This window comes from Macrotis lagotis, chromosome 1 (genome assembly GCF_037893015.1).
Source record: "Macrotis lagotis isolate mMagLag1 chromosome 1, bilby.v1.9.chrom.fasta, whole genome shotgun sequence".
Classification (NCBI taxonomy): Eukaryota; Metazoa; Chordata; class Mammalia; order Peramelemorphia; family Peramelidae; genus Macrotis; species Macrotis lagotis.
The window spans coordinates 726,638,018-726,651,886 of NC_133658.1; the positions used below are offsets into that span (position 1 = coordinate 726,638,018).

Consider the following 13,869-nt stretch of genomic DNA (forward strand, 5'->3'; position numbering starts at 1 on the left):
ATCCTGTCATATATTATTTGCATTACATTGGGCAAGTCACTGAATCTCTCTGAAACCCATGTTCCTTTCCTGGTATTATCATAGGGTTAATCGTATCTCTTAAGGATAGCTAGGTGACTCAGTGGATAGAGCCCTGGACCTAGAGTCAGGAACACTCAGCTTCATGAGTTCAAAGTTGGCATCAGCTACTGCCTAGCTGTGTGACCCTGGGCAAGTCACTTAACCCTGTTTGTCTCAGTTCCTCATCTGCTAAATGAGCTGGAGAAGGAAATGGCAAACCATTCCAGTATCTTTGCCAGGAAAACCCCAACATGGGGTCATGAAGAATAGGATGTGGCTGAGGAACAGTAGAAATCATTTTTAGCATGTGCCTCACAAGATCATTCTTTCGAGTGATGAACTTGCAATTGTAGTCATTGAGTTCATAGCCTGCCCAGTGCCATTTATTTCTTGTGTGACCTATGGTAGTCATGCACCCTCTTTGAATCCTAGTTCCTTTCCCAGTAGTACTATGAATTAATAATAGTTCCTATCCAAAAGGGAGATAGAACAATGAACTTGTAGCCAAGGTGCCTGTGTTCAAACCCTTACCTCCAGATAGGGACCTTGTGTGACCTTGGGCAAGGCCATGCTGGACATTTTTCAATAAAATAAAGGGGGTAGAATGAGATTAACTCTAAAGTACCTCCCTTTGCTAGAGCTATGATTTATGAGCCTATGTAAAGTCCTGTAACATCTTAAGGCATTATCTACATAACTACTGATACTCTTAGAAGTTGTATAGCTGACACAAGACAACTTCTGACTTATTAAGCACTGTGCAAACATTTTTCTCCTCTCTTTAGAAGTTTCATAGGGTAAAGGCTCAAGGAAGGAGGTCCAAAGGGGGGGGGGGGGATGTTGAGGATGGGAGAATGAATGAACTCAATTGAAATGCTAATTCATAGACTCAAATTGTCCTGTCTCTGTGTGTGTCCATAACAACACAAAAACATAATACATATCTATATGATACTTTAAAGTTAACAAAAAGCTTTTCTCACTGCAACCCAAAATAGTTATTGGCAATATTGATAGAGTGCTCAACCTAGAGTCAGGAAGTCCCTAAGTTTAAATCTGATTTCAGACTGGGGATTCGTTTAACCTCTGCTTCAGATTCCCCATCTGTAAAATGGATGATAATGGCAGCTAGTCTTAGGGTTATTGTGAGATAACCCTTAAAAATTGTTCTGCCAACCTTAAAGCACTCTTATAATAATGCTAGCTGCTATTATTCTTATGCAAAGTGTTCCTTTTCCCATTTTACTGGTGAGGAAACTGAGTTTCAGAGAGATGAAATAGCCTGCCCAATGTCACATTGAGAATTAGAGATAGAACCAGGATTGAAAGTCAGAATTCATGACTCCAAATCCATTAGCCTATACTATGTTGAGTCTCATTGGGATCATTGCCCAGGTAATAATACAGACAGGAGCTTGCTTCAAGATACAAAGATCTCAAAACAGGGAGAAGGCAAAACTTTGCCTGTGAAGTCATTTACCGCCCCCCCCCCAAATTACTGAGCAGATTACAACAATCATATTCACTATTTTCTTTCTGATAACTAGTACCTGACCTGAAGCATTCAAAACCAGGAATTATCTGGCTTTTGAAGTACCTGTGATGAGAGAGGGGCTGTTTTTAGTAAAGCAAACAAATTCTCTTTTTTCCTAGAAATGCTGGTCACTAGTACTTTACTTTTCTAAAGAACAACATAAGACTTAACCTTTTAGATAGGAGTAATTTATTGCATTTGTCTATACACAGATGGGTAGATTACTCTTAATGGCAGTCAGGGCAGCTCATTGACCCTGCATAGCTTTAAAGACAAACTTTCAGTAAACAAGATGTGAAATCTTCCTTCCTTCAGGCCAGTACTTTTCCCGTAGGGCTCTTGTATACAGACTTTACAGGAACAGTTCTTTAAACAAAACAGGCCATGGATGATGTAGTGACCGTGAGAACAGGTAGCATATTCAGCAACCATAAATGGCCCACAAATGTATTTATGAGAGTGTTGAGAAAACCACATTCTCAAAAGAAATACTCATTTGTTTTGGATTCCTGAAGTGAACATAGATGCTGAAACTCATGCAAAGTAAATAAAACCCAAGGAAAATGCATAAATTTGATCAGAAAGAATTCCTTCAAGGGGTAAAGAGAACTAGACCAATAGAAATGATTCAAAGTTGAGAAGAGGAAAAAAATTAGGGTGAGTATTTGGAGTAAGACTCCTTAGACCAATTAATTCTAAGAAGCTTTGCATATTTTAAAGAAGATTTAGCAAAGAACATTTAGGAGTAAATAGTTTGAACAACTGTGGCCCTGGAAGAGCAACAGGTTCAATAGCTCAGTGCATGTTTTGCATGCCTGGACCAGAGAAAAGCTAAAAGAGGTGAAGAAGAGGTGACAGTAATTTTTAATATGGGTTGAACATGTTCTTCCTTTTTCTTCCATAAGTTAGAACAACTAATCTACTTGTTTTTAAATATGTTCCATGGAGCCTTGGACTTCCAAAAGATATCCCTGAGGATTTTCTTCAAAATAAACAAACAAAAAAGCACTGTCCTGATGGGAATGTTTAATTTGTGGGCATCATTATCTCCAAGCCCTGCCCTGACACTGTGCCATAGGTTAGTATTTCAGAATATTAAAAAAATTTAAATTCCCGCCAAAATTAAATAAAAATCACTTCCCAAGATCTTTCACTCCTGGTTTTTTTTGTTTGTTTGTTTGACCTTTGCTTATTTCTTCTGCTTCCTTTTAGATTTCCTCCATTAACTCCAGCATCTTCTAACTCTTCATAGAAAAGTTAGAGTTCAACTTCAGAGACACAGAGAAGGCTTAAGTGAACTAGGCGTGTAAAGTTTGCTATCAGATAAAAAAGAAAATGTGCTGGAATCAAAAGGAAGGCAATACCATTTGATCATGAGATCATATTGGTAAGCACTTCGTACAATAAAATATAATTGTATGTAATAGGGTGTTATATAAGTGTCTCTTCCCTCCTTTATCTTTTCTCCTTTCTTTTTCTCTCTTCCCTTTCCCTTTCTCTTTTTTCTCCTTCCATTCCCTACTATTTGTTTTTATTCTCTTTCCTTCCCTTTTAATATATCCCCTACCTTCCTTTCCCCATCCCTTCCCTATTTCTGTGTTCTCTTTCATAAACCTTCCATTGCCCTTGGTGTAGTTTGTTAAGACTACTAAGATACTATGGTATGGATTATGCCCCAGTTCTCAAAGTTGGTGCTCCAGCCTGAAAGAACATCTGCCAAGATCCACAAAAACAAGGAAAGGAGTGGCCACTTGGCCAATTCAAGGTCTTTCCTTAATATGATGACCAGATGTCCTGTTGTAGGCAAGGCAGTCTTGAATTAAACCCTCCTATTTCTTCTGATCCTGATTGATGAATATCTCTCATTGATTTACCAACTTAACAAACATTTATTAATATTTTCTTTCTACAGTGTATCTATCTTTTACTAGATCTTGCTTTTCCTCCTTTTCTCTTACTCCTTTTTCCCCTCTCCCTTCTTTTACTTACCAAATCATATTTTCTTCCTAAACATTGCTTTTATATTTTTATGTAGTAATAAATCTTATTAATTTGGACTCCAATAGTCAGAAATTTGTGATTAATATGAAAAGAGATTAAGATAAAATTTACCCTTATAGTAACCGGAAAAAAGGCTACTAAACAGATTAATAGTGTATTAATGCTTAATCATTTATAAGACATTTTCACTACCACCTTCCTTTTTTTGATAGTTACTAAATTTGTACCTGGATTTTTGCAAAGCTTAGGAACATGGAGAGAACCTATGGTTTCACTGGCCCAGGAAAACTCCTATATGAGGATATTCCTGTACCAATGCAGTTCAGCACCTTCTCTGTAACTGTAGTCTTGAAAGTTGTCTAGAGTACTGAGATATTAAGCACCTTGCTCAGGGTTGCCCCGACAATATGTGTCTGAGAAGAGAATTTAATGCAGGTTTTCCAGGCTCTCCATACACCATGTAAAACTGCCTTTTTTTGATAACATATTCTCATACTGTTCTTCGGAAGAAGGAAGAAGAGATAAGGACAATATAATACCACATTAGGGAAATTCATAAATAGTTAGATAGCTGGATGTAAATGGTGGTCATTGATGATTTAATGTCAATGTAGCAGGAGGTCTCCTGTACCTCCACTGACTTGTACATGGTTAGGATTATTGAACCAATAATGTTGTCCTCAGCATGGTTCATTCAATAACACCTGAACTTAAAAGTTTCCACAAAAGGCCAGATAAATGAACATATTAGTCACATACACACAGCCTTAACACATTGACTGGCACACAGAAGTATATCAATAAATGTTTGTTGAGTTACTGACTTGACGTAGATATGTTGGGTGCAAGTGGGACTTGCATGCATGTATGTGAAGAGCAATACCAAAAGCAGCAGCAGATTTGCAACATTCATTACTATTCACTGTTATCTAGCGTGCACCGAAGTACTTAGATAAACACTCAGAACGGGACCACCCTCTCCCTATCATGAGATGCCTAATTCTTTATTTTAAAACTGTCTATGTTCTTAGTATTGATGTTTAGTTAGCGAAAATCATCCTTCTAAAGCACAGGTCTGAACATGTCATTCTTCCAATCATCTCCCCTAACATTTAATAAACCTCATTGTGTCTTTATTACCTCCAGGATCAAATATAAAAAGCTCCATTTAGTGTTCAGAATCCTTTATATCCTGGACTCTTCCTTCTGATAACTTCATTCTTCAAACCCAATGTTGCAGTGACACTGACCCTCTTGCTGTTCTTGACACATTTCATTTCCTGACAGGACATTTTCAGTAGCTGTCCCCCAGACCTTCATTTCTCTCCCTTTTCATCTCAAGCTTTCTAAGTTTTTCAAGTCTCATCTAAAATCCCACCTCCTTAAAGAAACCCTGTACTTTCCTGCTGAGATAATCTCCAATTTATTCTCTACATATCTTATTTGTACACAGCTGTTAGTAATATTGTCTCTACAATTAGACTGTGAGCTCTTGAAGGACAGGAACTTCTCTGCCTTTCTTTGTGCTCTGAGAGCTAAGCATAGACTTAATAGTTGCAACTTGACTTTACTCTCCCATCTTCCCTTTGATGTCTATTTTTACATGATTTCACATTCCTCCTTTTTGAGGAGGAACAAACTTTCACATTGTTATTAATGTGTTAGGAAGACTGCTAAGATTTTGATCAAAAAGTATTCCTGACTGACTTAGCTGGAGAAGGCATATCTACCTGTTCATTTGGAAAGGATGAAAGTGGAGTTTTAAACTGATGAGATCAGAAGAATGAGTTGCAAGGTTTTTGAAAAACTGAAATTAAGAGTCCTTCTGTACACTAAATTTCATTCATTCAGCATATATGTTGAGGTTGTACAAGGTACACTAAAGAATATAAAATATAAACTTTGCCCTTGAGGAGTTTACAATCCATATGGCACATGTTCAAATAACTACCTGATAATCAAATAAGGGTCAAATCATCAACTGTTCGCATTTATAGAGTACATTATTGTCATCTATGATACACTCACAAGGAAATTATGTTTAGAGAAGTCAGATGACTTACTTAAAGTCAGTAATAAACAGGATAGGATTTGATCCCCAGATCTTCTCAGTTGTATTTCCACATTTTGCTATCATATGACTGATATAAGCAATGAGAATGAAAGGAGATTAGAGAAGGGAAGAATCTCTTCTGGCTGAGAAGGTCAGGAAAATACTTCCATGGAACAGGTAGGAATCTGAAATGGATTCTGAAGGAAAGGCAGGATTTTGATAGGCCAAAAGAACAAAAACGGAAATAGATGGGAAAGTGTAATACATGGCCAAGAGATCAGGCCTGGCTTCAACAGAAAGTTCATGAAGGCAGTAAAATAGGTCGGGAATCAGATTATAAGGGTTTTGGAATGTAAAGCTAACTAGAATTTTATTCTGAAGGCAATAGAGTTACTGATTTTTTTGGTGGGAGGGGAAGGGATGATGATGATGATGATGATTGTCCTTCACTCTAGAAGACCATAACATCAAGGGAGTGGTGCCATGATAAACAAGTGAATTGAATTTGAGTGAAGGTGGCTGTACTAAGTCACTTGCCTCACTTTTTCCTCCAAATCTGTCTGAGTCCAGTGGTCAGATGTGGGGCAGGATGACTGGAAATGGCCCTGGATGCAAGGGAATCAGGGTTAAGTGACTTGTCTAAGTGTCTCAGATCATCCCGACTCCAGAACTTGTGTTTTATCCACTGTACCACCTATCTGCCCTCAGCATTCTCAAAGAAATACTTGTAGAAAGATAATCTTGTGATGGCTTCTAGGATATATTTATTGAAGGAAAGAATGATCACAAAGAGAAGACTTACTCCAACAAAAACCTGGATAAAATTATATTTTATGACCTTGTCAGAATTATTTCAGAATCCAAATAAAAATGAGGTTTCTGATATGCTTAAATAGTTAATATCTTTACATATGCTGATTTGTATATTTATGGACATATGTACATATGCATACATATATATGCACATATATATACACATACAAACATATCACTATAGCTACATTATAGCAACTGTTATTGCCACTACTTTCAGAATCACAATGTCAAAGAAGAGATGTTAGAACTCAGCTAGTTCAACACCTTCATTTTACAGATGAAAGAACTGATGATCTGAGAAGACTGAATTACTAAATAATATTGTCAGGGTCAAAAATGAGAATTCTAACTGGGATTTCTGATTTTGCAATCTTTCCACTACATCATTTTTTAAAATTGTAATTTTCAGTTACTTTTATAAGTATAGAATATTTTTCTACTAATCAAAAGGGAGAAGAAAAAAACTCTTAATCGGCTAAAAGACTCAGGGGGAATTATAAAAGGAGTAGATGACAAGAAGATAGAGGGAGTTGGGCAGGGCTACAATATGAGCTTATTCCCTTAGTGAGGTCAATACTTACCTATTTCTACTATCCAAATAAATTAAGAATTAGAGGTGTCCCCCAAGAAGAAAATAAAAACAATGAATAAATTGATAAGGTGAAAGCTCTGATACAGAAATGTTTATTTCCTGGATTCTGTGCAGTATGTTACAATATCCAGAAAAGGACAATGGCATTCATTAACAAAGCAACAAAGGCACTAGGGAAACGAGGTCACATAGTTTGTGAACTTGGTTTTAAAATATATTTTGATAATTATATTTAAAATAATTGGCTTCCTGTGCAATCTTTAATGTTTTATTTCACGCATTTAAAAACAGAATTCTGGGAAGGCATGCATAATTTGACGTGACTACCAAAAGGGTCTATGATATACAAAAAAAAAAAGGTTAAGAACTCCAGTCCAAAGAGAAACCAAGTTTAGATCAAGTAGCAGAAGCAAGAATGAAGTAAAAAGGAAGAAAACTCCCAAAGAGATCTAAGTCAATTTAAATCACAGAGGGCTAGTGTCCTTTGAGTTGTGTCAGTCAGATAGATCTGTAGCTAACCTGCTATCCTTAAGATTAAACTACACTCCTCTTCCACTTCTTGATCTCTGTCATTTCCTTGTTACTTGTTTGTTTCTTTTTCTCCTCTCTGGTCAGTAAAACTATAGTTTTTAAGAAATTCCAACCTTGTACAACATGATAGATCAAGTGTTACCAGACCCTTGGAGTGGTAGACAGAAGTTGTGTTAGTTTATGGGACACAGTAGATAGAGCTGATCAGAGTGGTGAAGATGATTCCAGATAAGGAGAGCTGAAAAACATCTTCAAGGACTATTAATTCTTTCTTATCTGGGACATTCCATTATGCCAAATTCTTCATGACAGAGTTAGCAGGTGTGCATGTGTGTGTGTGTGTGTGTGTGTGTGTGTGTGTGTGTGTGAGAAAGAGAGTGTGTGTGTGTGTGTGTGTTTAATCATAACATAATCACCTCATGATATCACCTCCACTTTTGAAGACTGTGCCAACAGCAGACAAGCCCTGGCAAGTTTAACCCACCTGGAAAGACTTCAAGTATGGGCCCAGTACTGGACTGACTACACATCTGTCATCTGCAGATCAGTAAAGCTAAGTTTGGGAAGACTCATTACTGGAAGACTGGTCTGAAGTTGCTTACATTTTTTCATAGTCAAAGGAACACTTGGAAAAAAAAAAGCATGAAGGGATAGTGAACTGCATCTTTGGAGAGGGTACCCACTCCAAAGAAACAGCAGCTCTTCGAAGTAAATATGTCTAAATAACATCCAAATGCTTATTCATTGCACATGGTGAAATACACACCATGTACAAACACAGTCCATGACTAGGCACTTACAGTCTAATATAAGAAACAGGGATGACTAAAGACTGAGCAGCATAGTATAAGCAGACAGAGCTCTAATAGTTTGGAGTCCATCAGACCTCAACATAATCCCACCTCATTTATATGACCTCTGGAGGGAAAAACACTTCAACTCCCAGTTCAACTTCACAGTTTTCTGTTAAATAGAAATAACCTTGCAAAGTAGTTGAGAGAATGAAATGAGATAATTAACGAACGGAAGTTATTTTGTAAACCTTGGAGTTCCACAAAATATGAACTATTAGTATTAATGTAGAAATATATAAAATAACATGTCTATTAAATTGTCTATTACACCCATGCAAAGATATCTCTGCATAATTTATCTATCATACCCATGAAAAGTTATCTCTGCATATTATTAAAAGGGAACAAAAGAGAACTGCAAGAGAAGGTAAAGATACAGGCAATTATAACACAGTTTAGTTCTATAAAAACTCAGGGTATTAAACAATATATTGGGAATATTTGTACAATATCAATAGCATTTTCTTTCAAATTCAATAAACTATACTGCTTTTTAAATTTCGAGGTGTTTCTTTAAAAAAACTCTACATGGATTAAAATAATAATAAATGCAATAAGTGTCTCAATGAACTGATAGATCTTTCTGACTCCAGGTTCAATGTTGTATGTATGATGCTGTCTAGCTGTTTCTGTTAAGAATGAATTCAGTATGATTCTCTTTCAAGTCACCAATCAAACATTATTTTGTTCTTCTTGCATAAGTTAAGGCAGAAAGATGAAATGGAAGCCCACAATTAGACTGCTTAAATTTTTATGCTCAAATTAAAGTTACTGCCATTACTTTGAAATTAGAGAAACACGGATCATAGAATTTCATAGTTGAAAGGAATTTCAAAGACTATCTAATCCAATCTATTCTTGATTAAAGAATTTGCCCCATAAGAAAATATGACAAGTGTTTATTCAGCCTACAAGACTTTCAATGAGGAGAATCTACTACTTCCTGAAGAAGCCCATTCTATTTTTGGATCATACTAATTGTAAGCTATTTGTAATTCTTATATCAAGCCTAAATTTATCTCCCTGCAATCCCTTGCTACTAATTCTAAACTGTAGGGTAGGGTTCTTAATGTGTTTGTGTGTGTGTGTGTGTGTGTGTGTGTGTGTGTGAGAGAGAGAGAGAGAGAGAGAGAGAGAGAGAGAGAGAGAGAGAGAGAGAGCTGAATCTCAGTGGCATGAAGCTGATGGATTCCTTTTTGGAATAATGTTTTTAAATGCACAAAATAAATACATAGGATTACAAATGAAGCCAATTATAGTGAAATACATTATGAAAAACATTTTAAAAACATTTAGTTTTTAAAACTTCATGTATAATCTTTTTTTTTACTATTCAGCTATGAAAATGCTTGCTTATTCTATAATTTAAAAATAAAATAAACAAAAATTTTAAAGAGATGATACGAAAAAAATTTTTATAGTTCCCCCTTCTCAGAACTCTTACCTGAGGCCAAAGAAAAGCAGACGGACATTTTCACAGAGATTACAGCTCCTTAAAGACAATCATTATATCTTCCCACATGTTTTCCTTTCTCTAGCCTAAATACTCCCATTTCCTTCAAATGATCCCCATAAAGCATAAACTTGAGATCTTTCACCATCCTGGGCAACCTTTTTTGAATGTTCTTCAGTTCTTCAATAATGCTCTTTAAAAATATAATATACAGAAGGAAATAGCAATCAGGGCAAATTATATGAGGGCTATCACTTCCCTAATCCTAGACACTGGGCTTTAAGATTCCATTAATTTTCAGGGCAGCTAAGTGGCACAGTGGATAGAACACTGGCCCTGGAGTCAGGAGGACCTGAGTTCAAATCCAGTCTCAGATACCTAGTGATTACCTAGCTGTGTGACCTTGGGTAAGTCACTTAACCCCATGGCCTTGCAAAAAACAACAAAAAAAGATTCCATTAACTTTCATTGCTGCCATATCCATTGCTCTGATTTCTGCCAAAACTGTCAAAAAATTTTTAGGTCTTTCTTCTTTTTTTCAGACAACAACAGTAACAGCTGACATAGTATCTACTTGCACTGTGATCTTATCCCATTTGTTCCTTACAACAAACCTGTGAGGTAGATAGATGCTGTTATTAATTCCATTTAACAGACGAAGAAAACTTAGGTCAACAGAATTTGGGTGACTTGCCTAGGTCACATGGTATCTTTTGTTCTTCATTCATTTTTCAGTTTTGTCTGACTTTCCATGACTACATCTGGGGTTTTCCTGGCAAAGATACTGGAATGGTTTGCCAAAGATGAGGAACTGAGGCAAACAGGGTAAAGTGACTTGCCTAGGGTCACACAGCTAGCTATCTTAGATAACATCTGAACGCAGGTCTGCTCATAACATATATTGGCTGTAGGTATATCATAAAACTGTAAGTTTCAGATAAATTAGGAATTAGGTTTGATGGAAGGAGTCTCTACATTAGGAGTTGTCCCAAGCTGAAATATCATAAATATGCTCCTTTACTTCCCTCTGCCTTCTCCCTCCTACCCTGAAAAACCCCCAAAACAACCTGGAAAGAACATTTTTGTTTTGAATTGTAGGGGAAAAATTAGCAAGAAACTTTCAAGGTATAATCCATATCACTATAGTTAAATTCCAATCAAATAAATAGTTGCAATATTTAGAATAAGGTGAGTTGAATTTGTCATTTGTCTCACTACCAAGGATACTGAGGAAAATATGAGGGTAAATATAAACTTTATAAGCTATTTTTATGTACTAACTTTTTTTTCTGATTACAACCATAGTCTATACCTTTGCCAAATTTTCAGAAGTTTACTATAGAGAAAAATCTCTTATAATAGCTTGTTATGCATATTCAATTACAATGTGGGTCAAGTCATGGCCCCCGAAAACATAACAACTATAGGTTATAAATACCCATTATAACAGATCACTTAAAGGGTAGGAAACAGCCTTGCCTCTGAACAGCACTGTTACAGAAAGATTCCATTGTCTCTAATGGATCCTAAAAATTCATTACCCTCTTAAGCATGCCATATGTGTTCAAAACTGCATTAAGCAAATAAGTGACAGAGACGGCAATGCAAACAGATTTTTTTTATACCTACCAAGCCCCTTGATAAAGTTGATCACACAGGATCTTCTCCAACAGGCTGTTGTAATCTCCATGAGCCTAAGAAGGTACAAAAAACTAAACTCTCAAGCCTCTAAAACAGACTATTTTCCAGAGCAAAAAATGCTGCCAGCTCCATGGCCCCGTAACTCACGTCTGCCATAAATGTCTCAGAGACAGGCTTGAGTGTGCTTTTTTTTTTTTGGTGGGGGGAGGGAGGGTAAAGGTATATTCTTGGGCAGGTGCTAAATAACTAGAGTAAGATACAAACTAAAACAAGTCCTCAGTACAGAACAGGCTCTCTCCATACCAAAGGGGGTAATTTTTAGCTCCACAGTATGACAGTGACCTACAACTTTCAGAGTTGCTTGTCTGTCTATATTTATCTCCCAAGTACATACTCTACTGACAGATTAGTGAAACCAGTCAAAGCACTCCAGGAACATGAGACTGACCCCCCCCCCCCGGCCCCCAACACACACACACACACACACACACACACACACACACACACACACACACAGAGTCTGCCCATAAACAATCCATGCATACCAAATACATTCATTCTCCCACAGACAGAGCTAGCTGGTGTTGGTTGATTTCTTTGGGACTGAAGAAATGTAAAGGCGGGAGGTAACACAGGATGGGTGATAAACCCTAGCGTCTGAACTTTTGGCCAGAAGTGCAAATGGTCTTTAAACAGTTTAAATTCTTTCAGACAAAATCAACAAGAGAGAATCATTTTTCCCAGCCAAGAGTCAGCAAGAAACCACACACCCCTAAAGAAAATGACATACTTAAAATCGGCTGAAATAACTCAAGGAAGTGTGATTGGTTTTTAAAACTATAATTATATTATTTAAAAAGGCACACAACATAAACCAACCTAAGGACTTAATTTGTAAGGGCAAGAAGGTGCACCAATCCTGTTAAGTGTTAAGTATTCTGTCCTTTATGAGAAGAAAAGGTTTACAGGATAATGACTAAGACAAGAGAAAGGAAAATTCATAACCACTGTTACTTGAACCAAAATGAAACAAGTTGATCTTTACCTGGGCACAATTTTAGCCTAAAATCTAATTTCACTGGCTAAAAGAAAATTTATCTGGACAGTCATTCATACATCTAAGAAAAATTTATTGTGCATCTGTGTCAAAGGCCCTGAGTAGGATACAAGAAAATAAGAAAGAGCCCCTGCTCTCACCCTTAGAAGTTTAAGAAAATGTGACTATCATCATAAAAACAAGAAACTTTCTATCTTTTTTTTAATTCAATAAAGAAAGACTTTCTTCAGAAATGAACTCACTCATCAGTCCAGTTAACTTTCCAGACTAAAATACCTCTCTCTCTGTGGTTACCATTCCTTATATTGATACATATGTTCTTTAAGGTCTGGGCTTGTCTGTGCCTTTGCACTTGTATTCCCAGTGCTTATCAAAATGTTTGGCATATAGTATTGATATTCTGGCATATAGCTTCATAAACCTTCCCTTTCTCCCTCCCTCCCTCCCTCCTACTCTCCTTTCCTTCCTCTTTCCTTTGCCCCACATCTTGTTTGCTAGCTTCCTTCCCTCCTCCTTTCCTTTTGATCCTTCCTTTTAATCCATCCTTCCTTCCTTCCTCCCTCCCTCCCTCCCTCCCTCCCTCCCTTCCTTCCTTCCTTCCTTCCTTCCTTCCTTCCTTCCTTCCTTCCTTCCTTTCTTCCTTCCTGTCTTCCTTCTGCTTTCCAATTGCATTCAACTGTGATCTCCTTGAGGGCAGGCTCCACGTTTTTCTCTCTTTGTATCCTCAGCTTAGCACACTACCTAGCAAATAACAGCCACTTAATTGCTTGTTGACCTACCATTTTTTCTTCCTTCCTCCCTCTCTCCCTCCTTTCTTTCCTTGGTTCCTTCCTTCACTACTGGATAAAGAAGTGGGGGGGAAGTATTTGGTTTCTGGGAGTTATTTCATTCTAACAAAACTTAAAATGACAGAATTCTAATTTTTAGGAGTTTACATCTTACTAGTGAAAAACTAAAGAGGAAATGAGGCATTTGTTTTACAGATTACTAAAATGGGATCAAAAAGTTATGATAAAGTGTGTGCCCACAGGCATGCCAAGAGTTTGAGTTGTGAACAGAGTTCTTTCTCCTAATTCATCTTTTGCCAAAAAATAGGGGTCTGAATGAGACTTAAAGTTTGACCTTTGATAGCTTCCAAGTTGTCTGAGCTATTTTGAGAACAACCTTTCAAACTGTGTTCATTGTTCAATAAAAAGAATGTTATTCATATTAGCATCCCAGGAACATGAAAATAAAATTCATCTCTGCTCTTTTCATTTTTTATTTCCAAAAATATT

The 13,869-nt window shown here is 36.8% G+C and overlaps 1 protein-coding gene across 10 annotated transcripts in view; it reads right to left on the reverse strand.

Annotated features, from left to right (window-relative positions):
• Nucleotides 1-13,869, reverse strand: part of FRY (FRY microtubule binding protein) — a 568,375-nt gene that overhangs the window by 291,590 nt on the left and 262,916 nt on the right. The window contains exon 1 of one of the 10 annotated variants that reach the window (XM_074216090.1): nucleotides 11,524-11,952. The exons of the other annotated variants lie outside the window; for them this stretch is intronic. Within the exon in view, the coding sequence (XP_074072191.1) occupies nucleotides 11,524-11,584 (61 nt within the window). The 5' untranslated portion in view covers nucleotides 11,585-11,952. Of the gene's footprint in view, nucleotides 1-11,523; nucleotides 11,953-13,869 lie in introns of those variants that run through there. 10 annotated transcript variants of the gene reach the window in all.